The sequence below is a fragment of the Callionymus lyra genome, chromosome 1, assembly GCF_982586985.1.
Source record: "Callionymus lyra chromosome 1, fCalLyr1.hap1.1, whole genome shotgun sequence".
Classification (NCBI taxonomy): domain Eukaryota; kingdom Metazoa; phylum Chordata; class Actinopteri; order Syngnathiformes; family Callionymidae; genus Callionymus; species Callionymus lyra.
This window is the reverse complement of record NC_141818.1, coordinates 1,478,445-1,500,487: the sequence shown is the minus strand read 5'-3', so window position 1 is coordinate 1,500,487 and position 22,043 is coordinate 1,478,445. Positions and strand designations below refer to the sequence as shown.

The window sequence follows — 22,043 nt, the reverse complement described above, 5'->3', positions numbered from 1 at the left end:
ATGTATAAGTACTAAAAGCAGTAAGTAGAATAATAAGTAGAAGTAGTAGTGGGAGTATAAGTAGAATTAGAAATATAATAAGAATTAGTAGTGAAAGTACAAGTAGAATTAATAGTAGAAGTAAAAGTAGTAGTAGTAGAAGTAGAAGTAGTAGTAAAATTATTATAAGAAGTAGTATTATTAGTAGTAGTAAGTAGACAACAGTGTTTTTAAATTTGAATGAAGTTTCCAGGTGTGAGTTGAGCATTCACACACTGACTGTCTTCAGCATTCACACACTGACTGTCTTCAGCATTCACACTATGACTGTCTCCAGCATTAACACACTGACTGTCTTCAGCATTAACACTATGACTGTCTTCAGCATTCACACTATGACTGTCTTCAGCATTAACACACTGACTGTCTTCAGCATTCACACACTGACTGTCTTCAGCATTAACACACTGACTGTCTTCAGTCTTCAGCATTCACACTATGACTGTCTTCAGCATTAACACACTGACTGTCTTCAGCATTAACACACTGACTGTCTTCAGCATTCACACACTGACTGTCTTCAGCATTAACACACTGACTGTCTTCAGTCTTCAGCATTCACACTATGACTGTCTTCAGCATTAACACACTGACTGTCTTCAGCATTAACACACTGACTGTCTTCAGCATTCACACACTGACTGTCTTCAGCATTAACACACTGACTGTCTTCAGCATTCACACTATGACTGTCTTCAGCATTAACACACTGACTGTCTTCAGCATTCACACTATGACTGTCTTCAGCATTCACTCAATAATAGTTCCAGACACTGATGTTAAATAAAATCATTCACTTGATAAATAAACAATAAGGTTCTAAGTTTGAACCAGAACGAGATTCTGATCAGATTCTGGTTCATAAAGTTCGTAACAAAAGGTTCTAGCAAAGAGTCCAAAACGCGACCCAGATGGGACTCGAACCCACAATCCCCAGCTCCGGAGGCTGATGCCTTATCCATTAGGCCACTGGGTCATTACGTGAACAGAGGAGAAAAATACAATAAAAAGCTGCGCAGCTCGTCGTGACGCTTCTTCTGTGACGTCATCAGAAGAACGTGACGTTTAAATCACGACACAAACGAAATCACGTCAAAAGTTAACAATCGTGTTTTATCGCGATATCACCGAGTCTGGAGTGACGGCGGCTCGTCATGACGTCGCTCTGATCCCGCAGGAACTTCCGCAGTGAAAAATAGTTCTACCTGGAAATGTCCGCACAGGTGTTTCTACTACACACCTGTAACTTGAATAAATAAATAAATTGTTAAGATTAAAAAAATAATTAAATAAAACTGCACGATTAGAAAGAACGGCGGTGTTACTTGTGACCGGCAGGTGGCAGCAAACACCGCGACAACACGATCAACTCCCGGATTTAACAGGAAGAGGAAGAGCTTCGTACCGTTTGAACTTAGTTATATTAGTTAAATATTAGTTAATGTTAGTTTGTTGTAACCCGTCTGACGGAGGTGCGCGTGCAGCCTCCACTAGTTGCTGTTTTTACTTCCTCGTTGTTGTTCGAGTGACGTGGCTAACTGTTAGCATGCGAGCTAACGAGGTTCGTCCATAAACATGTCCAGTCACTGCAGCCTTCGGTACCGGAACCTCTTCAAAAACACCGGCAAAGATACGAACGTGAGAGTCGAACACGACCGGCGGGAGCAACAGGGACGACCTTGACTAACTGGTGAACTTCTTGTTTGTTTTTTTTACACCAGGAGCTGAGACGCAGGAGGTCAGAGGTCACCGCGGAGAACCGCAGGGCGAGGAAAGACGAGGAGGTTCTGAAGAGAAGGAACGTCAACACCGAGCCTCAGGTACAGGTGACACCTGAACACCTGGACACCTGAACACCTGAACACCTGCAGCGAGACACGGTTGAAAAGTTAAACCACAATGTTGTCTCCACAGACTGACCTCCCGACCTGTCTGGACACTATTGTGGAACAGGTCAAAGGTCAGGATCTGTTCCTGCAGCTGGAAGCCACGAGGACAGTGAGGTCAATAAAATCTACTTTCATCATCTAAATAAACACCATCCAGTAAAACTTGTTTTTAGCGACGGTTATTAAATACGAATTAAAGTAAAACATTTCAATATCTTCGATATTCATCATGAGTTCATAGTTTTCTGCAAATATATATGATTTCGAGCACGTATCAAGTACACGAGTCATCTGTGCGTAAGAAATAAAACATAAAACACTGTACTTTGAAAAAGGAGTTGGAAAAAGTTTATTTTATACCAAACATTTTTTAAAACGTTATTCAGTTTTTAATGATGTTTAAAATATTCATACACAGATATCCATATAAACACATCGTGTATAACGTTTTAGTTTATTATTAATTACCTTTTTTAAAGATGACAATTTATTATGAAGTAACATTTTCATAACATTTATGTAACTTATAATATCTAATCATAATTTATGCCACATTTTTTTCTTGCAATATTTCTTAGTATAAAACGTATGAATGTTATTCATTGTTGTATTTTATTCTTATTTCTAATCGCAAAAACTAAAAGAATTCCAGACACAAACGGTGAAAGAAAATCTTTCTATTTTTAATTCACATGATCATTTAATGACATTTAATTGTTTCATATTCATCTGTTATTCGTCATAAATAGTTCACTTCATAGACGTGTTCGTTTGATTCCAAAGGAAACTTCTGTCCAAAGACTGCGATCCTCCCACCGACGCCGTCGTCGCCGCCGGCCTCCTGCCACGGTTCGTGCTCTTCCTGGGTCTGTCCCAGTGTCCCTCGCTCCAGTTCGAGGCGGCCCGGGTCCTGACCAACGTGACCTCGGGCACCTCGGAGCAGAACTCGGCCGCCGTCGACGCCGGCGTCGTCCCGGCCCTCGTGAGCCTGCTGGCGTCGCCTCACGCTCAGGTGGGCGAGCAGGCGCTGCTGGCTCTGGGCAACATCGCAGGTATTTGTCTCGAGTCCAGGTGTGTTTGGATGGAGGATCTGAAGGTGGGTCGTCCCTGCAGGTGATGGACCGAACCACAGGGACCAGGTGTTCTCTCACGGCGGGTTGACGTCGCTGCTGTCGCTGCTGGAAGAACCTCTTGTTTCTACGTCACCTGTGAGTTCAGGAGACATTTGTCGGTTTGAAGTTCATTTAATTCTCAAGTAACTTACTGGTGTGTATTATATGTTCAGGTGAAGATACTGTGAACGACATCCGTGGCGTCAGAATTTAAACATTTCAAATGATAATAATCCGAACATTCAATAATGTTGCCGCCGTTATACCGATGTTTTATAGTGAATTTAAAAGACAACAAGTACATTATTTTTTAAATGATATCATTTATTTTGTAATTATTGAAATGAAAGAATCAAACTATGTGTACGAATGGATTTGTTTTGAATTAATCCATCGTTTGTATTCGATTATTATAAAGAAATAATACAATCTTTCAATAAACAAATTATGGTATTAAATCATTTAAGGGAAAAAAAAAGATGATCATTAAAAACAACAATTAAAATACCACAAGTTTAAACATATTGAATTAAGTCAGTGATTTACTTCTAAAATACATATACTGTAGTTCTATAAATGAAGGAAATATAACATAGAGTTAAACTTTAAAATGAGAAATTATTGAATTCAATAAACAAATGATTGAATTAAATCATTTAAGGAAAAAAAAGATTGTTATTAAAAACAATAATATCTATTAAAATACCACAAGTTTAAATGTATTGAACTAAGTTAATTCAGTATTATATCAGTGATTTACTTCCAAATTACATAAACTGTAGTTTTATATCTACTGAAATATAACAGTTAAACTTTAAAATGAGAAATTATTGAAAAAATAAATTGGTTTCAACGTTTAAAATATTACATGAAACAATATAATCTTCTGATGTCACTGATATATTCTTCCAGATGATACGAGTCCCTGAGAAGTAACTGGTTTAACACTGAGCCGCTCATGTCAACATCTCTTCACCACAGACCAGCTTCTTGTCTCTGGTGGCCTGGACTCTGTCCAACATGTGTCGACACAAGAACCCGGCGCTGCCCCTGGTGTCGGTGCGGCAGCTGCTGCCGGGTCTGGTGCGGCTCCTGCGCCGCCATGACCCCCAAGTCCTGGTCCACGCCTGCAGGACCGTGGCCCACCTGACCGACGGCTCCAACGAGAGGATCGAGCTGGTGGTTGGATCTGGTCTAGTGCCTCGTCTGGTGGAGCTGCTGGTCCACGAAGACACTTCAGTCGTGGTAGGTGTTGGTGACGAAGTTCTACACGAGCATCAATGGATCCAAGATGAGACGCTGGAGACGGCAGCGTAAAGAAGCAAATGTTTGTTGTGGAGAATCTGTTGAGGCGATAAACATCACGATATACAGTGATGTATAGTATATACTCGGGTACAACTGGTGTTGTGATAGTGTAGTAACAAGCATATATGTGTAGTATTGTCCAGTACTTGACTCTGGTGTTGTGATAGTGTAGTAACAAGTATATATGTGTAGTATTGTCCAGTACTTGACTCTGGTGTTGTGATAGTGTAGTAACAAGCATATATGTGTAGTATTGTCCAGTACTTGACTCTGGTGTTGTGATAGTGTAGTAACAAGCATATATGTGTAGTATTGTCCAGTACTTGACTCTGGTGTTGTGATAGTGTAGTAACAAGCATATATGTGTAGTATTGTCCAGTACTTGACTCTGGTGTTGTTATAGTGTAGTAACAAGTATATATGTGTAGTATTGTCCAGTACTTGACTCTGGTGTTGTGATAGTGTAGTAACAAGCATATATGTGTAGTATTGTCCAGTACTTGACTCTGGTGTTGTGATAGTGTAGTAACAAGTATATATGTGTAGTATTGTCCAGTACTTGACTCTGGTGTTGTGATAGTGTAGTAACAAGTATATATGTGTAGTATTGTCCAGTACTTGACTCTGGTGTTGTGATAGTGTAGTAACAAGTATATATGTGTAGTATTGTCCAGTACTTGACTCTGGTGTTGTGATAGTGTAGTAACAAGTATATATGTGTAGTATTGTCCAGTACTTGACTCTGGTGTTGTTATAGTGTAGTAACAAGTATATATGTGTAGTATTGTCCAGTACTTGACTCTGGTGTTGTGATAGTGTAGTAACAAGTATATATGTGTAGTATTGTCCAGTACTTGACTCTGGTGTTGTGATAGTGTAGTAACAAGTATATATGTGTAGTATTGTCCAGTACTTGACTCTGGTGTTGTGATAGTGTAGTAACAAGTATATATGTGTAGTATTGTCCAGTACTTGACTCTGGTGTTGTGATAGTGTAGTAACAAGTATATATGTATAGTATATAGTCAAGTACTTGAGTCTGCTGTTGTGATAGTGTAGTAACTAGTATATATGTATATTATATAGTCAAGTACTTGAGTCTGCTGTTGTGATAGTGTAGTAACAAGTATACATGTGTAGTATTGTCAAGTACTTGACTCTGGTATTGTGTTAGTGTAGTAACAAGTATATACGTATGTGTAGTATTGTCCAGTACTTGACTCTGGTGTTGTGTTAGTGTAGTAACAAGTATATACGTATGTGTAGTATTGTCCAATACTTGACTCTGGTGTTGTGATAGTGTAGTAACAAGTATATATGTATAGTATATAGTCAAGTACTTGAGTCTGCTGTTGTGATAGTGTACTAACAAGTATACATGTGTAGTATTGTCCAGTATTTGACTCTCGTGTTGTTATAGTGTAGTAACAAGAATATATATTTCAAACCAAAATATGTCCAAACATCAGCTTTAAAAGCTGCTGGACTCACTGTATCCTCTCGTCCTCAGTCATCATTCTTCCTTTAGCTGTGGAGGACGTAACAACTGCTGCCATCTAGAGGCCGGAAGTTTAATGGCAACACAAACATGAACAAACACAGTGAATATTGATAGTTACAAGTATAAAATGATTTAAGTTTGTCCACTAGTGACCAGAAGCATGTTTGTGAACCAGATCATGGATTGTCTCCACAGACTCCGGCCCTCAGAGCTCTGGGCAACATCGTGACCGGCACCGACGAACAGACCCAGTGTGTTCTGGACGCAGGTGCGATGGCGGCGTTCCCTGCGATCCTTCGCCACCACGAGCGCGACCTCCAGAGGGAGGCGGCCTGGACTCTGTCCAACATCACGGCCGGGAAGCACTCGCAGATCCAGGCGGTGGTTTCTGCAGGCCTGGTTCCTCTGCTGGTGGAGCTGCTTCAGAAGGTCGTCCATCACTGTAGAGAGACTTGAACTGTGTCTTTGAACGCTATCATCTGGAAGTATCTCCTCAGTCGATTGAATAATAGTTTTAACCTTTCAAATGTTAAAACTGTTTTTTTTTGTTGATGTTTATATTTGAATTATATTTATTTAGATATTTAATGCATTTTTATATTCTAATTCCAATGATTCAAAAACAAAAGCATCTTAATGCAATATTTTTTCATCACAGCCTTTTTAAATTCAATATAAACCGTTGGTATAATAGAGACACCAGACCAGACTAACAGAGCGACGAGCTACTGGATCGACTGATCTGTCCGCACGTTAAATTTAAATGATATTTGATTGAATTTAGAAAATGTATTTTAATTATTTTAACTTTAATATCTGTTTGTGTGGAGAAAAAAAACTTCAATTTCAAAATTTAAATGCTTATATGTGTAGTATTGTGGAGTACTTGACTCTGGTGTTGTGATAGTGTAGTAACAAGTATATATGTGTAGTATTGTGGAGTACTTGACTCTGGTGTTGTGATAGTGTAGTAACAAGTATATATGTGTAGTATTGTGGAGTACTTGACTCTGGTGTTGTGATAGTGTAGTAACAAGTATATATGTGTAGTATTGTCCAGTACTTGACTCTGGTGTTGTGATAGTGTAGTAACAAGTATATATGTGTAGTATTGTCCAGTACTTGACTCTGGTGTTGTGATAGTGTAGTAACAAGTATATATGTGTAGTATTGTCCAGTACTTGACTCTGGTGTTGTGATAGTGTAGTAACAAGTATATATGTGTAGTATTGTCCAGTACTTGACTCTGGTGTTGTGATAGTGTAGTAACAAGTATATATGTGTAGTATTGTCCAGTACTTGACTCTGGTGTTGTGATAGTGTAGTAACAAGTATATATGTTAGTATTGTCCAGTACTTGACTCAGGTGTTGTGATAGTGTAGTAACAAGTATATATGTTTATTATGTCCAGTACTTGACTCTGGTGTTGTGATAGTGTAGTAACAAGTATATATGTGTAGTATTGTGGAGTACTTGAATCTGGTGTTGTGATAGTGTAGTAACAAGTATATATGTGTAGTATTGTCCAGTAATTGACTCTGGTGTTGTGATAGTGTAGTAACAAGTATATATGTGTAGTATTGTCCAGTACTTGACTCTGGTGTTGTGATAGTGTAGTAACAAGTATATATGTGTAGTATTGTGGAGTACTTGACTGTGGTGTTGTGATAGTGTAGTAACAAGTATATGTGAAGTAATTTGGAGTACTTAACTGTGGTGTCGTGATAGTGTAGTAACAAGTATATATGCGTATATTTCAAACCAAAATATGTCCAAACATCAGCTTTAAAAGCTGCTGGACTCACTGTATCCTCTCGTCCTCAGTCTACTGTCATCTAGAGGCCGAAAGTTCAATTGCAACCCATGAACAAATACAGTGAATATTGATAGTTACGTCAAAAAGAATATCACAATATTTAAGTTGATATTTTCACCACTAGTGACCAGAACCATATTTAAATGCTTAAAAACTATTTTTCTACAGTAAAAAGTAAAATTAATTCAATATTCTGATTCAAATACTTATTTGTATTATTCACTATTTATGCACCAGTATATAAATGTAAACTCTTGGACCTGCAGGGAGACTCCGGTGCACAGAAAGAGGCGGTCTGGGCGATCACTAATCTGACCAGCGGGGGCACTGTTGAGCAGATCTCCCACCTGGTCCACTGCAACGTGCTCCAACCTCTGCTCAACATGCTGACGGTGGACGACTGCAAGATCGTGCTGGTCGTCCTGAACGGAGTACGTAACATCCTGCAGGTAAATACACACACACACACACACACACACACACACACACACACACACACACAGACTTGTTTTCAAACACTGTCATGACTCTGAGCCGACACGTCGTGGGCGGAATTACGCCATTGGGTCATCAGGGGGTGGGATTAATGAAGCACGTAACATCATGGCGGATGTGTATGGAGTGAGATTACTGCCCCTGGTTTGAGCGAGTGTGTCTTGATTGCTCTGCTGCGCTCAACCAGTCATACATTTTAAAAGCTTTATTTCCATTTGAATATTTAGTGAATTATTAAACTATCGATGTTACGCGGGAGAGGATGTCGTCCACGTTAGCTTGACTCGCTGTCGCCCTCCACAGATGGCGTGTGAAACTGCGGAGGTGGATAAACTGAGGCTGTGCCTCGAGAGCTTCGACGGTCTGAACCGAATCAAATCACTGACGCGTCATAGCAGCGAAGCCGTTGTTCAGGCTTCAGTCACTATCTTAGAAAGTCTCTGTTCTTGACCAGGTAAGTGTTCAGAGTGTCGTTCTAGGCCAGAGTTTCAATCCCTGGAGGATTTTGTTGTTTTCATACCGAGACGTTTGACAAACGTGTGATTAAAAAGAAAATGTTGATTTGTTTCTTTCGACGTCTGTGTCTTTTGTTTTGAGAAAGATTTGAACAACGATGTTCATCTGGAGAACCAGAGAAAAGTCGTTAAGATCATGAATATTGTTTGATTAAATTCTATTTAATCGTATTTTGTTTAATTATTCATTAAATACTGTTTTTACTGCAAAAGAAAAATCCTGCGTTTACTACAGCGACTTAAACATGTTCTGGTTCTGATAAAGGATCAATAAACGTATGTTTCCTGCTCAGGTAAATGAAGAAAAAGTTTCAGACTAATCTATTTAAATTTAAATTTATAGTCAGTGAGTATTGATCCTGCTCTGGTTTTCAATGTAAGATAGAAACGATCTTTCTTTGATTTATTTTTGTGATCTCTAGATGGCGCTCTTGCATCTCTCACTCAACAACAGACGAAGAGTGAGAAGATGTTTTTTTTTCCACACCTGAAAGTTTTCTTTATATGTAGCTATTGTTCAGTTTAGCGTCGCCACCTAAACAATCCTACAAATAACACGTTTGTTAAAACAAGCTCTATAGACCGTCGCCGTCGAAAATATGCTTTTATTGTGAAAGGCGCACCGGAAGTATCGCGGGACGAAACAACCGTGACCGTCGATAATATGCTTTTATTGTGTTAGGCGCACCGAAAGTACCGCGGGACGAAACAACCGTGATTGTCAATAATATGCTTTTATTGTGAAAGGTGCGCCGGACGAAACAACCGTGACTGTCGATAATATGGTTTTATTGTGAAAGGCGCGTCGGAAGTACCGCGGGAGGAAACAACCGTGACCGTCGATAATATGGTTTTATTGTGAAAGGTGCGCCGGACGAAACAACCGTGACCGTCGATAATATGGTTTTATTGTGAAAGGCGTGTCGGAAGTACCGCGGGACGAAACAACCGTGATTGTCAATAATATGCTTTTATTGTGAAAGGTGCGCCGGACGAAACAACCGTGACTGTCGATAATATGGTTTTATTGTGAAAGGCGCGTCGGAAGTACCGCGGGAGGAAACAACCGTGACCGTCGATAATATGGTTTTATTGTGAAAGGTGCGCCGGAAGTACCGCGGGACGAAACAACCGTGATTGTCAATAATATGCTTTTATTGTGAAAGGTGCGCCGGACGAAACAACCGTGACCGTCGATAATATGGTTTTATTGTGAAAGGCGCGCCGGAAGTGCCGCGGGACCCCTCCCCCTGCAGCAGCGGGTCTCGCGTCACGAACAACTTGTTGTAGCTCCAGAGTCCAGACTCTCCTGCAGACCCTCAGACCCTCAGACCCTCCAGAGGACGAAGCGGCTCCGGGTCCTCATGACTTCTTCGCGGACACGCGCCTCCTCGCAGGGACGCGCTCTCGTGCACGTGCACAGATATGATTGACGGCGATGGTTGTTTTTTTCTTGACGCCATAAGTGAGCGACGTGACCTGCTGTGTTGACAGCGCCGGCTAACATCGGCTAACAGCGAGCTAGCTTGAGGAGCCCGTTCTTCCAGAGACACACATGATTTGTACCGTTTCTCCGCCGCGAACCACTGGACTGTAGCGGGTCATGTCGAACCAGGGCGTGAGGAGGACCGGCCCAGTGAAGCTGCGGCTGACAGGTGAGCGACTTTAAAGACCTGCGGCGCTAGTGTTAGCATGTTAGCATCAGTGTGTCGCTGTGTTCGTTTCAGCTCGGTGTCGCTTTTTTGTTGTGTGTCTCCACTTGTTTGTGTGTCTTTTGTGTTGTTTTTCCCGCAGACGTTGAACGTAGAATCTCGGTGTTACTCAGCACTTCAGCTCGTGAGTGTCTCTGGTTAGCTTAGCATCGTCTCGACGTGTTGATGCTAACACTGAACATTGACTCCATAGAAAGTTACTGCATCAAAATGACTTATTCTGGATTAAAAGCGACGTTTTCCAGCCTGTTTGCAATAGTTTGGACTAAACTATGAGTCTTGGATTGAAACAAATGTGTCATTATCACTGTTTGGCAGTTTTGTCTTAAGATGCGACGGTAAATAAACCACATTTAGGTAAATAAATGATCTTAATATTTCATATACAAACCTTTTATTGACGATTTTCATTGATTTAAATCTCCTCGCAGTAGCAACAACTTGTCTTTGAACGCTATCATCTGGAAGTATCTCCTCAGTTGATTGAATAATAGTTTTAACCTTTCAAATGTTAAAACTGTTGTTGTTTTTAGTTCATGTTTGTTTATAATTGAATTACATTTATTTAGATATTTAATGCATTTTTATATTCTAATTCCAATGATTCAAAAACAAAAGCATCTTAATGCAATATTTTTTCATCACAGCCTTTTTAAATTCAATATAAACCGTTGGTATAATAGTAAGTAAGTAAGTAATATTTATTTATATAGCGCTTTTCGAGACCAGGGTCACAAAGCGCTTAAACAATCAAAACAATACAACACAGGAGTTCGAGAAATTCAAGGAAAAGCCTGAACAAATAGAAACGTCTTAAGATGTTTCTTAAAGGAGTCAGTAGATCATCAAGAGCAAAGAGAGAGAAGATTGTTCCAAAGCTTAGGAGCAACAGCCTGAAAAGATTTCTCTCCTCTGGTCCTGAGCCGTGTGCGTGGAACCATAAGTAGATTCTGATCCACAGACCTCAGAGCCCGAGCTGGGGTGTAAGGCTGGATCAGATCAGTGATGTAAGGAGGAGCCTGACCATGAATAGATCTGAAAGTAAGAACCAGAATTTTAAAGTTGATCCTGAAAGAAACTGGAAGCCAGTGAAGAGTTTTAAGGACCGGAGAAATGTGAGTTCTTCTACTAGAGCGGCTCAGAATTCTCGCTGCAGTTTTGTATGAACTGCAGGCGAGAAGATCCTTCTTGTTAAGACATGAAAACAAACTGGTACAATAGTCCAGACGAGAAGAAACAAACGCATGGATTATAAGATCCAGATCATGTTCCGACAACATTTTCCTAAGTTTAGAGATTTTTCTCAGTTGAAGGAAACAGTTTCTGGTCAGTTTTCTTCAGTGTTGAACAAGAGACACGTCTTTATCAAATACAACACCCAGGTTTCTCAGGCTCAGTTTGACAGACTGACATAAGTCACTCAAGTACTGACTCAACCCTGGAACCTTATCATCAACAATCACCAGAGTTTCAGTTTTGTCCACATTTAGCTGTAAAGTGTTTTCACTCATTGTTTGATTTCTAGCAAACAATTGACTAAGTTCAGCCTCTGGGGCTCAGTTGGATCAAAAGAGCAGTAGAGCTGGATGTCATCAGCAAAAATGTGATAAGAAACATCTGGAAATCTCTGAATGATTTTACCGAAGGGAATCAAGTACAGCAAAAACAATAGAGGACCCAGAACAGAACCTTGCGGGACTCCACACAACAGATCTGCCGATTCAGACCTCATTTGATTGGCAGATACACTAAAACTGCGCCCAGAAAGGTAAGATGAGAACCATTCTAACACAGACCCAGACAGTCTTCACCCCTCAGTCTTCTCAGCAGGATCTGGTTCAACTGTGTCAAAGGCTGAGGACAGATCCAAGAGAACCAGAACAGTGAATTTACCCGAGTCAGCCGACATCATGATGTCACTGGACACTTTCAATAAAGCTGTCTCCGTAGAGTGATGTTTACGGAAGCCAGACTGAAACTTCTCATGGATGTCGCTCTGATCCAGGAACAAAGACAGCTGCTCAGACACAACCTTCTCCAAGATCTTGGACAAGAAAGGGAGCTTAGAAATAGGCCTGAAATTACTGAGGTCAGTTGGGTCTAAGCCTGGTTTTTTGAGCAGAGGCTCCACAATGGCATGTTTAAATGCATTGGGAAAAACCCCTGTGGAAAGGGAGAGGTTCACCATATTGGTAACCCAGGGGCCAATTACATCAAATACTTTGATAAAAAGCCTACACGGAAGGACGTCATCTGAGCAAGAGGAGGGTTTCATCTTGTTCACTAGTGCCGAAATATCACCCAAAGATACAGCAGTGAAGGAGGACCAAGAGGAGGAGAGGGGCTCAGAGACAGTAGGGGTTCCAAACAAAGGGGGAGAGATTTTCTCTTTGATCAATTTAATTTTGTCAATGAAAAATCTCAACAATGCATTGCTGTCAGCTTCACAGAAGACCGGCGTGATTTGAGGAGCAGGAGACACGAGAGAATTAATCGTGTCAAACAAAACTTTGGGGTTTTTCCTATTTGCTGCTACCAGTTTTCTGATGTAATCAGATCTAGCAGTTTCCACCATCTCATTGTAAGAAGTCAACAGATCCCTGAGGTGAAGTCTGTGAACCTCAAGTTTAGTGGACTTCCAGAGACGCTCAGTCTTTCCACAAAGTCTCTTCAGAAGATAGAGATAGAGACACCAGACCAGACTAACAGAGCTACGAGCTACTGGATCGACGTGCGGACACATCAGTCACATGACCGGTGTATTTTTAAATTATTTTATCTATAATATCTGTCTATAGATTGAAACAAATGTGTCATTATCACTGGTTTAAATGTGCAGTTTTGTCTTAAGACGAGACGATAAATAAACCACATTTAGGTAAATAAATTATCTTAATATTTCAGATACGAAGCTTTATTATATTATTATTATTATTATTTTATTATCCTCGCAGTAGCAACAACATCCTGGTTTTATAATATAAATGGCAAAAACAAGTCAAATGAAAAAATTGATATATTCCCCATTTGATGTGATCAATATTCATGTTCAAGTCAAGGGTCAAAACCCTGCAGCGTGACGTCATTATTGTCCAATGCGTTTTTCCGCACATTTAGTGTTTTGAGTTTATAAATAATCTGCTCAAAAGTCTAAATCAAACTGGCAGGAGTTGAGCAGCATCACAGGAGGATCATCGTCCTAACACTTGCATCCAGAAGATCCTGTTTGGTTAAAAAGACTCAATCAAGCAGTCGTATAATTGTGTAGTATTTGTGGCTGAAAATTGTGTTTTGTGTATGAAAAGGTTTAAGCAAAACGATGCAATAATAACGACAAGATGTCTCGACTCCAAATAATCTCGACTCCAAATAATCTCGACTCCAAATAATCTCGACTCCAAATAATCTCGACTCTAAAGCTCTGGTTCCCACCGTCGGCTCGACTGCACAAAAAAACACAACAGACGACATTCAATAAACACACTGTACATTCTTGACACTGATTTTTTTTTAAATGTGCCGTCTAGTGTGGCAATGAGAATTTTATATATATATATATATATATATATATATATATAGTTATTTATTTATTACCCTCTCATGATGGACAAACGGAAACATTTTAGACAATTTTCAGTCAAAGTAACGAGTTTAAAGAGCCAACTTTTTATACCTCCAAACATTCTTTCTTCCAAATGCACTTTTAAATAATGTTTCCTTGTTTTCTGCTTTCATTTCTGCACCAGTTAACGTAACTTTCAGACTAAATAAATACGCTCATTTATCTAATTATGCAGAAACTATTTAACGATACTTGGCATACTTTGACGCGTCTTTGTTTCCTATGAAGTTATCGAATCCGTGGTTCTGGACTCGTGGGGGTCACAGACCGACACAGCTGTCATTCCGACCCGGTCTGCCCACTTTTCTTTTTTTCTGGCTCCCATATGGGGAATGGTTTTAAATGTGCTGCAGTGGTCTCACACCGGAATCCCTGGAATGTGTAACCTCACGGAGGAAATGTGAGTCTCTGCCGACCATAGATGCATCCTCTGTCTGAGGTTCTGTGTCAGAGATGGACTCACGAGGGAACCGTGACAAGGACGGCTCTGAGCTCACAGGGAACTGTTTCCAGGGCGTCTGGGAGAACCTTCGTCGCGATCCTGTGGATCTCTGTCCTCCTCCTGTTCTCCTGTGGATCTCTGTCCTCCTCCTGTGGATCTCTGTCCTCCTCCTGTGGATCTCTGTCCTCCTCCTGTTCTCCTGTGGATCTCTGTCCTCCTCCTGTTCTCCTGTGGATCTCTGTCCTCCTCCTGTGGATCTCTGTCCTCCTCCTGTGGATCTCTGTCCTCCTCCTGTTCTCCTGTGGATCTCTGTCCTCCTCCTGTGGATCTCTGTCCTCCTCCTGTTCTCCTGTGGATCTCTGTCCTCCTCCTGTTCTCCTGTGGATCTCTGTCCTCCTCCTGTGGATCTCTGTCCTCCTCCTGTGGATCTCTGTCCTCCTCCTGTGGATCTCTGTCCTCCTCCTGTTCTCCTGTGGATCTCTGTCCTCCTCCTGTGGATCTCTGTCCTCCTCCTGTTCTCCTGTGGATCTCTGTCCTCCTCCTGTGGATCTCTGTCCTCCTCCTGTTCTCCTGTGGATCTCTGTCCTCCTCCTGTTCTCCTGTGGATCGATACCGTAAAACACAACAAGAACTTCACATGTTGGTGAAAGAAATACTGAATAAAGAGAATAAGAATCTACATTTTTATTCAAATTGAAGGGATTAGAAGAAGCTGAGAGAAGAACAGTTCCTGTTATTTCTACACCTTAAATGAAGTATGAAAATGAGTTGAATACATTTATTAACTACAGTATTCTCCGGACTATAAGTGTCTCCGGAGCACAAGTCGCTCCAGACATAAATGCATAATAAAGAAGTAAAAACATGTATAAGTCGCACTGGAGTATAAGTTGCATTTTTGGGGGAAATTGATTTGATAAAATCCAAGAACAGACATGTGATCTTGAAAGACAAGTTAAAATAAAACTAGAGGCAACAACAGAATAATGTTACGTTACATGAAGTGAGAACCTGGTATGTTAACATAACATATGAAGAGTTATTCAGAGAACTATAGCATAAATAACTAACTAGTTTACCAAACCATCCGTGTAACTCCAAATAACTCTTCATCCTCGTGTCACTTTTAAACAACTAACTAACTCCGGAGGTAGAAGATGCTTCCTCTTCTACGTGGAAATGATCAACACAGGCCTAGAGCGCCCTCTGGTGGTTTAGTGTGAAAATAACATGTGAAATGATATAATAATGTGGTAATAATTTCACACATAAGTCGCTCCAGAGTATAAGTCGCGGACACACTATGAGAAATACTGCGACTTGTAGTCCGGGAAATACGGTATTTATTTATCATGTTCTTTTGTTCCCTATAATTCATAACGTTTTAATTTGATCATATGTATGTCATGTGAGCATTCATGGGTGTAATGTGTTCTTGTGTTACTTCATTTAATTTCATCCTTCTGTCGCATTAATGGCATCTTTACTCCTCAGTGAACGTGTTGAAAAATGTTAGTTTACATTCACTAAAACCATCGTTTATAAGATCAGAATCATAGCAAATCTCATCTGGCACTTTTTAAAGTTGTATAAAAAGAATAAATGCAGCAAATCATTGTTTATGTTCGACTAGAAGTAGCAACACTGACCCTATATTGTTCTGTTAACCACAAGACTGTATGGTTTCCTAACCTCTGCTCTGTATGTGGAGTACCTGGAGTAAACTTCAGTGAGCTCCGGCTCTGCAGCTCCTTCACAAGCAGACGTCTATGATGTACTTTAAACACGAGCACTTTCTATTATTCTTGTTTGTATTTGTAAAGTCACTGTTCGTCACTATTGAGCTGCACGTCTTTACATTTTGTAACTTTTTGTAAGAGTTTAATTTGGAGATGCCAGGATGGCTTTTCCCAGCCCCTTCGTTTGGGCGTCTAGAGCCGCTTGTAAGCCCGAGTGGAAGCGTAATCCTTCCATCTGTTCCTGGATCTGGTCCATGGTCACATCCCAGCTGGGCATGCTTGGAAAGAAAGGTGGCGAGATACGATGCTAACGCGTCGCCTGAAGCTTCTGGATTGTTTTGTTCCACGACAGGTTGTTAACACATGGTTATTGAAGTCATAAGAAGTTAGTTTGTCAAACCTGGTTTGAATATGAACATGTTTGCAGATTCATGATCATATTTGCTAACATTCTTACTATTGTTTTCCGTTTTTATTACACAAAGTTCAAAGCGTCGTCGTCTCGGTCTCGACTGGGCGTTTTAGATGAAAGGATTAAACCAGCTTTAAGAATTAGACGCACTTGTTGTACCAACAACTGTCTCGTCGGCCAACTGTCTGCTATTAGAATGAAATGCACCAAATCATCTGTGTGTAAATGTAGCCAAACTTGTATATATTTTCTGCACTATTAGACGCACCGAATTATAAGGCTCACCTTCAATGTTTGGCCTCCTTTAGAAGTGTTTTCATAAATACTTTGCACCGGATTATAAGGCGCATAGAATAAAAGATACAAACGTTGGACTGGGGTTGTGTTATCATCCACTAGATAAAGCTGAGCTAAAGGGAACGTCAACAAAACAGATAAAGTCAAACTTTATTAAGCGTCTGACAACTTTGTTCACTCCCATGATGTTTAAAAGTCTTCAAGCAGCAGCGCATGAGACTGTGTTTCGAGCAGACAAATGTTGAGCAGCAGAGAAGTTGAGCGCGTGTATGACGGCTAGAGCGCACGTGTATGACTTGTTGGACTCGCGTAAATGACTGGTTGAGCAGCAGAGTGATTTCGAGTGTACAACAACCAAGACACACTCGCTCAAACCGGTGGCAGTAATCTTACTCCAAAGACGTACGCCATGAAGTGGGGTGCGTCGTAAATCCCACCCCGTGATGACGCAATGATGTAATCCAGTGCACTGTCGCTTTTTGAGAAAATTAAAGACTTTTAAGTGCACCTTATAATGCAGGATAATACGGTAACTTTTGCATTTGAAATTATTCTGTTTGATTGTAAGTGTTACACATCTATTAGGGAATGCACTGGCGAAAAAGAGTGAAGACGTAAATGGAGAAGACTTCAACAATATCAGATTTAAGTGTGAGAATGATGTATATATATTCAAACACATGTTTGTTATTACCCTGCATTAGATCAGAAAGGGTTCATTGTGATAGAACCATATCTATAGCAGGACGGAGCAAAAGAGATATTTTGTGTTTCTCTACGATTTAATCTTGACTCAGAATAGAAGTATATTTCAAATCTATTCATGTACTTCGAAGGATACTAATGTCACGGTGTCTGTCGATCCAGCTCTAGACTGAGTGTTTCTGTGTTTTGATCTTCGCCATTTCTTTCATACGAAATACACTTTTGAGCGAGTGTGTGCAGCGGAGATAAGAGAGACCAGAAGCTTTTATTAGACCATTAGCCTTCTGTTAAGCCACTAATATCTGCTTTTCAGATTAGTTCTGAACTTGGTGGCATCGGCGTTACCTACGAGCAGGAAAATGGAAAAATTGAACACCTCTGTGTTGCGTAACGCGCCGAAGAGGTGGGTTTTAATATGCAAAAGACATTAAAGTTTCCAAGTGCTTTGACAGGATTTTCCTGAAGATTATGCTGTGGAGGTAATGTTCTGGCTCGCTCTAATATCTCTTAAAATGCAGCAGAGATTTTTCTTCTGGGATGGAATCGACTCGAGTTGACGGTCCGAGGCGTTCGTTCGCTCTCGAGTCCACAGGATGTGACATCATCTGGCCGTCGTGTCTTCCTCTTCCATCGACCCTGGATCTTGTTCACACACTTTTTTAGTCAAGTGTGTATTTTTTGTTTTTGTCTTAGTACAGAAGTGTGAGATCACATCACTGTCGTTACTAAAGTGTTTTTTGAAAGCAGATAATAACACGGTAGTAACAATCATAGTAGATTTTCACTGCCTGGTTCAATCTGACGCAGTTAAAAGCTTTGATTCTTCACACAAGTTTAGATTGTTCCAGTAACTTACAAATACAGAGATTCACCAAACACATTATATTAAGATAAACAGTACATGTATCAATAATAACTATATATATATATTATATACATATGTATAAAAAGATAATGGCATGATAATGCACTATAATATACAAAGTAATGATGGATAAAAAAAACAATCTGACATTGGTACAAATAAACAAAGTACATTGGTCGGGGAAGTTTTTTCCTTAAACAACCTAACTGTGAAAAGAAGAGTTAGTTTTTTATACATAGATATTTGAATTATTGGAATTAAATATCGATCTCTAATACGAAATGTGGATATTGTTATAATTGTACCGAGCTATCCATTTTTATTGGGTATTGTATTGATTGTTTAAGCGCCTTGTGACCCTGGTCTATAGGATCGCTCTACAAATATTACTTACTTACTTGACCTACTATGTTGATCAAAGTGTTTTCTCTGAAATATTCACATTAGAAAAATGATCTTAAGCTCCGCCCACTGAAAACACTTTGTTTTCCTGGAGATGAAATCTTGTTGACCATAACCACACCCACTCTGCTGTGATTGGTCGAGCATGGAGGTGTGTCACCGCGCGTCATCAATGGTCTCCACCTCCAAAGGGACTTGTTGTATAAACAAAGCGTGATTACAGCTGGAGGAACAGTGAAGCCATTATTACGTCATAATGGACTCTCGTAACCTCTCGTTCGTCCTGATTTCAGAGCAACTTTATAAAGTAATAAAGTGTAAAACATGGCCATGATGAGAAGTTACTGCGTCTTGAAGAGGAAGATACTATTTACTGAATTAAAATATTCAAAATATATTGATTGTGGGGAAAACATTTGATTAAAACAATGAAAAGATTCAACGTTTTAAATGTTTGATTTAACTATATCAATATTCTGATGTCACTGCTATACTTCCATTATTTTGAAGTTGTAATTGACAGACTCTAAACAGATCGAAGAAGCCATTATTTCAAACTAGTTGTTTGAAGCACATCTTATTAAAGTGTAACAACACTTGACATGTTCTAGAGCCTGTTTCTGGCTGACCAGCTGTTCAGGGTGTCCCCTGCCTCTTGCCCCTACCAATCCTGGTAATGGAATCAACGGTAAAGAGTGAATGAACGGGTTGATATGATAAACATGTGAACCGTTACTTTTTAAAGCGCCATGAATCAATTTCATCCTCTGACTTTTCCTGCCGCTGCGACGGTTCCGCCCACTCTTGCCCTTTCGGTTTAAGACCTTTGACCTTTTGACCAGAACTAACGGCAACGTAGAGCCGGACCTTTGTTCTCAGACAGACGGAGACGTTGGTGAACCTCCCACCGTTACTCGGCGCCTCCTGTCGTTGTCATGAGTGCACACTATGCATGATGGGTAATGAATAATAAGTGGCATCGCAACAATATGCCGTACAGCTATGATTGTGGACGACCAGTTGGATTAAATGGATATGAAGCGAGTTGTCCTTTGTGCGTACTTATGAATAATTGTATTTGACTCCAGATTTTACAGTGTATTGTTGACATTTATTCTCCGTTTCTAATTCTAGTAGTTTTTAAAGTATATTCTCATTTTGTATTGTGCGTTTTATCTGTTGTGAATGGTAAAACTGCGTCATTCTCCAGAAGTGTGTTTGTAAGTAAAGTTTTGAATGTTCAAGGTGGTTTGTTTGTACCTTAGTTTGAAAGCACGGCAGTATTACAACAGAAAACTCAAACCATCTGCAGTCGACTCCAAGGTACCACGTGAAGCCAGTTGTACCCGCGAACCTTAATAGGATACTTATCTATTGTTGGTATTCAGGGCTCGTCCGACTGGGGGGAGACCCTCGGACGTACCCAGGGAATTGCGGGTTTATGCTCATTATATTTTGGTTGGAGATACTTTGTTCTTTTCTTGATTTCGTTAAACGTTTTTGTGATTTTTCTCTTACAGTTCTCTGTGCAAAGAACCTGGCGAAGAAAGACTTCTTCCGTAAGTATAAATCAAGTCTATAGCTGAACTATTGAATATGCATTTACTATGACTATTGCTTAATGTTGTGATTATATTATAGTTTAGGACATTATTAGATGTTTTTCAACGTAACACAACCAGAGATTTGTCTATCTGGTTAACCTAGTCTAACCTAGATTCCTAAAAAAAATGCTTTGCAGAACCTTAAAGATGCTATTAGGCCTCAGAGGAGGATTTATTGTAAATGTTTAGTTATGACCGAAAAGAAGCTCCAACAGTGTTTACTAGAGCAGTGATACTTGTGTGTGAGTTAAGCCAATCGTTGGCACTAGAAAAGTAATTGTTTACTCTCAACACCAACCTAAGTTTAAGGTTTCTCTTAGAAATGTTGTCAACGATTGGTATAAACTAAAGTATTAACTGGTGCTCTTTCACCAGGGTTACCTGATCCCTTCGCTAAAGTGGTCGTCGATGGCTCGGGACAGTGTCACTCGACCGACACTGTGAGAAACACCTTGGATCCCAAATGGAATCAACATTATGATCTGTGAGTATGAAGGACGTGACGCATCGTGATACTATTGTGTTGGACCCAAGTATCGTGACCAGTGTCAAGAGATTCACGACTCTGGTTTAAAAATACACGTATCATGCTAGGAGCACCTTCATGTATCATGCTAGGAGCACCTTCACGTATCATGCTAGGAGCACCTTCACGTATCATGCTAGGAGCACCTTCATGTATCATGCTAGGAGCACCTTCACGTATCATGCTAGGAGCACCTTCACGTATCATGCTAGGAGCACCTTCACGTATCATGCTAGGAGCACCTTCACGTATCATGCTAGGAGCACCTTCACGTATCATGCTAGGAGCACCTTCACGTATCATGCTAGGAGCACCTTCACGTATCATGCTAGGAGCACCTTCACGTATCATGCTAGGAGCACCTTCACGTATCATGCTAGGAGCACCTTCACGTATCATGCTAGGAGCACCTTCACGTATCATGCTAGGAGCACCTTCACGTATCATGCTAGGAGCACCTTCACGTATCATGCTAGGAGCACCTTCACGGATCATGCTAGGAGCACCTTCACGGATCATGCTAGGAGCACCTTCACGTATCATGCTAGGAGCACCTTCATTTATCATGCTAGGATCACCTTCATGTATCATGCTAGGAGCACCTTCATGTATCATGCTAGGAGCACCTTCATGTATAATGCTAGGAGCACCTTCACGGATCATGCTAGGAGCACCTTCACGGATCATGCTAGGAGCACCTTCATGTATCATGCTAGGAGCACCTTCATGTATCATGCTAGGAGCACCTTCATGTATCATGCCTAGGAGCACCTTCATGGATCATGCTAGGAGCACCTTCACGGATCATGCTAGGAGCACCTTCACGTATCATGCTACGAGCACCTTCACGTATCATGCTAGGAGCACCTTCACGTATCATGCTAGGAGCACCTTCACGTATCATGCTAGGAGCACCTTCACGTATCATGCTAGGAGCACCTTCACGTATCATGCTAGGAGCACCTTCACGTATCATGCTAGGAGCACCTTCACGTATCATGCTAGGAGCACCTTCACGTATCATGCTAGGAGCACCTTCAC

The 22,043-nt window shown here is 40.5% G+C and overlaps 2 protein-coding genes and 1 non-coding gene across 3 annotated transcripts in view; 2 read left to right on the top strand and 1 right to left on the bottom strand.

Annotated features, from left to right (window-relative positions):
- Positions 1–942: 942 nt before the first annotated feature.
- On the bottom strand, positions 943–1,015 carry trnar-ccg (transfer RNA arginine (anticodon CCG)). The gene has a single exon. It is a non-coding gene; the product is annotated as a tRNA-Arg (tRNA).
- Positions 1,016–1,240: 225 nt separating this feature from the next.
- Positions 1,241–8,727, top strand: LOC148087345 (importin subunit alpha-1-like). Its single transcript, XM_087787405.1, has 9 exons — positions 1,241–1,677; positions 1,761–1,859; positions 1,954–2,042; positions 2,712–2,980; positions 3,042–3,136; positions 4,022–4,285; positions 6,045–6,278; positions 7,933–8,115; positions 8,465–8,727. Exons 1-9 carry the CDS (start codon positions 1,615–1,617, stop codon positions 8,609–8,611), a joined length of 1,443 nt encoding a protein of 480 aa, XP_087643531.1. The 5' UTR covers positions 1,241–1,614; the 3' UTR covers positions 8,612–8,727.
- Positions 8,728–9,936: 1,209 nt separating this feature from the next.
- LOC148087344 (E3 ubiquitin-protein ligase SMURF2-like) overlaps positions 9,937–22,043 on the top strand; it is a 37,511-nt gene continuing 25,404 nt past the window's right edge. Inside the window, exons 1-3 of the mRNA XM_087787393.1 lie at positions 9,937–10,331; positions 20,393–20,431; positions 20,852–20,960. Coding sequence (XP_087643519.1) covers positions 10,280–10,331; positions 20,393–20,431; positions 20,852–20,960 — 200 coding nt within the window. The 5' untranslated portion in view covers positions 9,937–10,279. The remainder of the gene's footprint in view (positions 10,332–20,392; positions 20,432–20,851; positions 20,961–22,043) is intronic.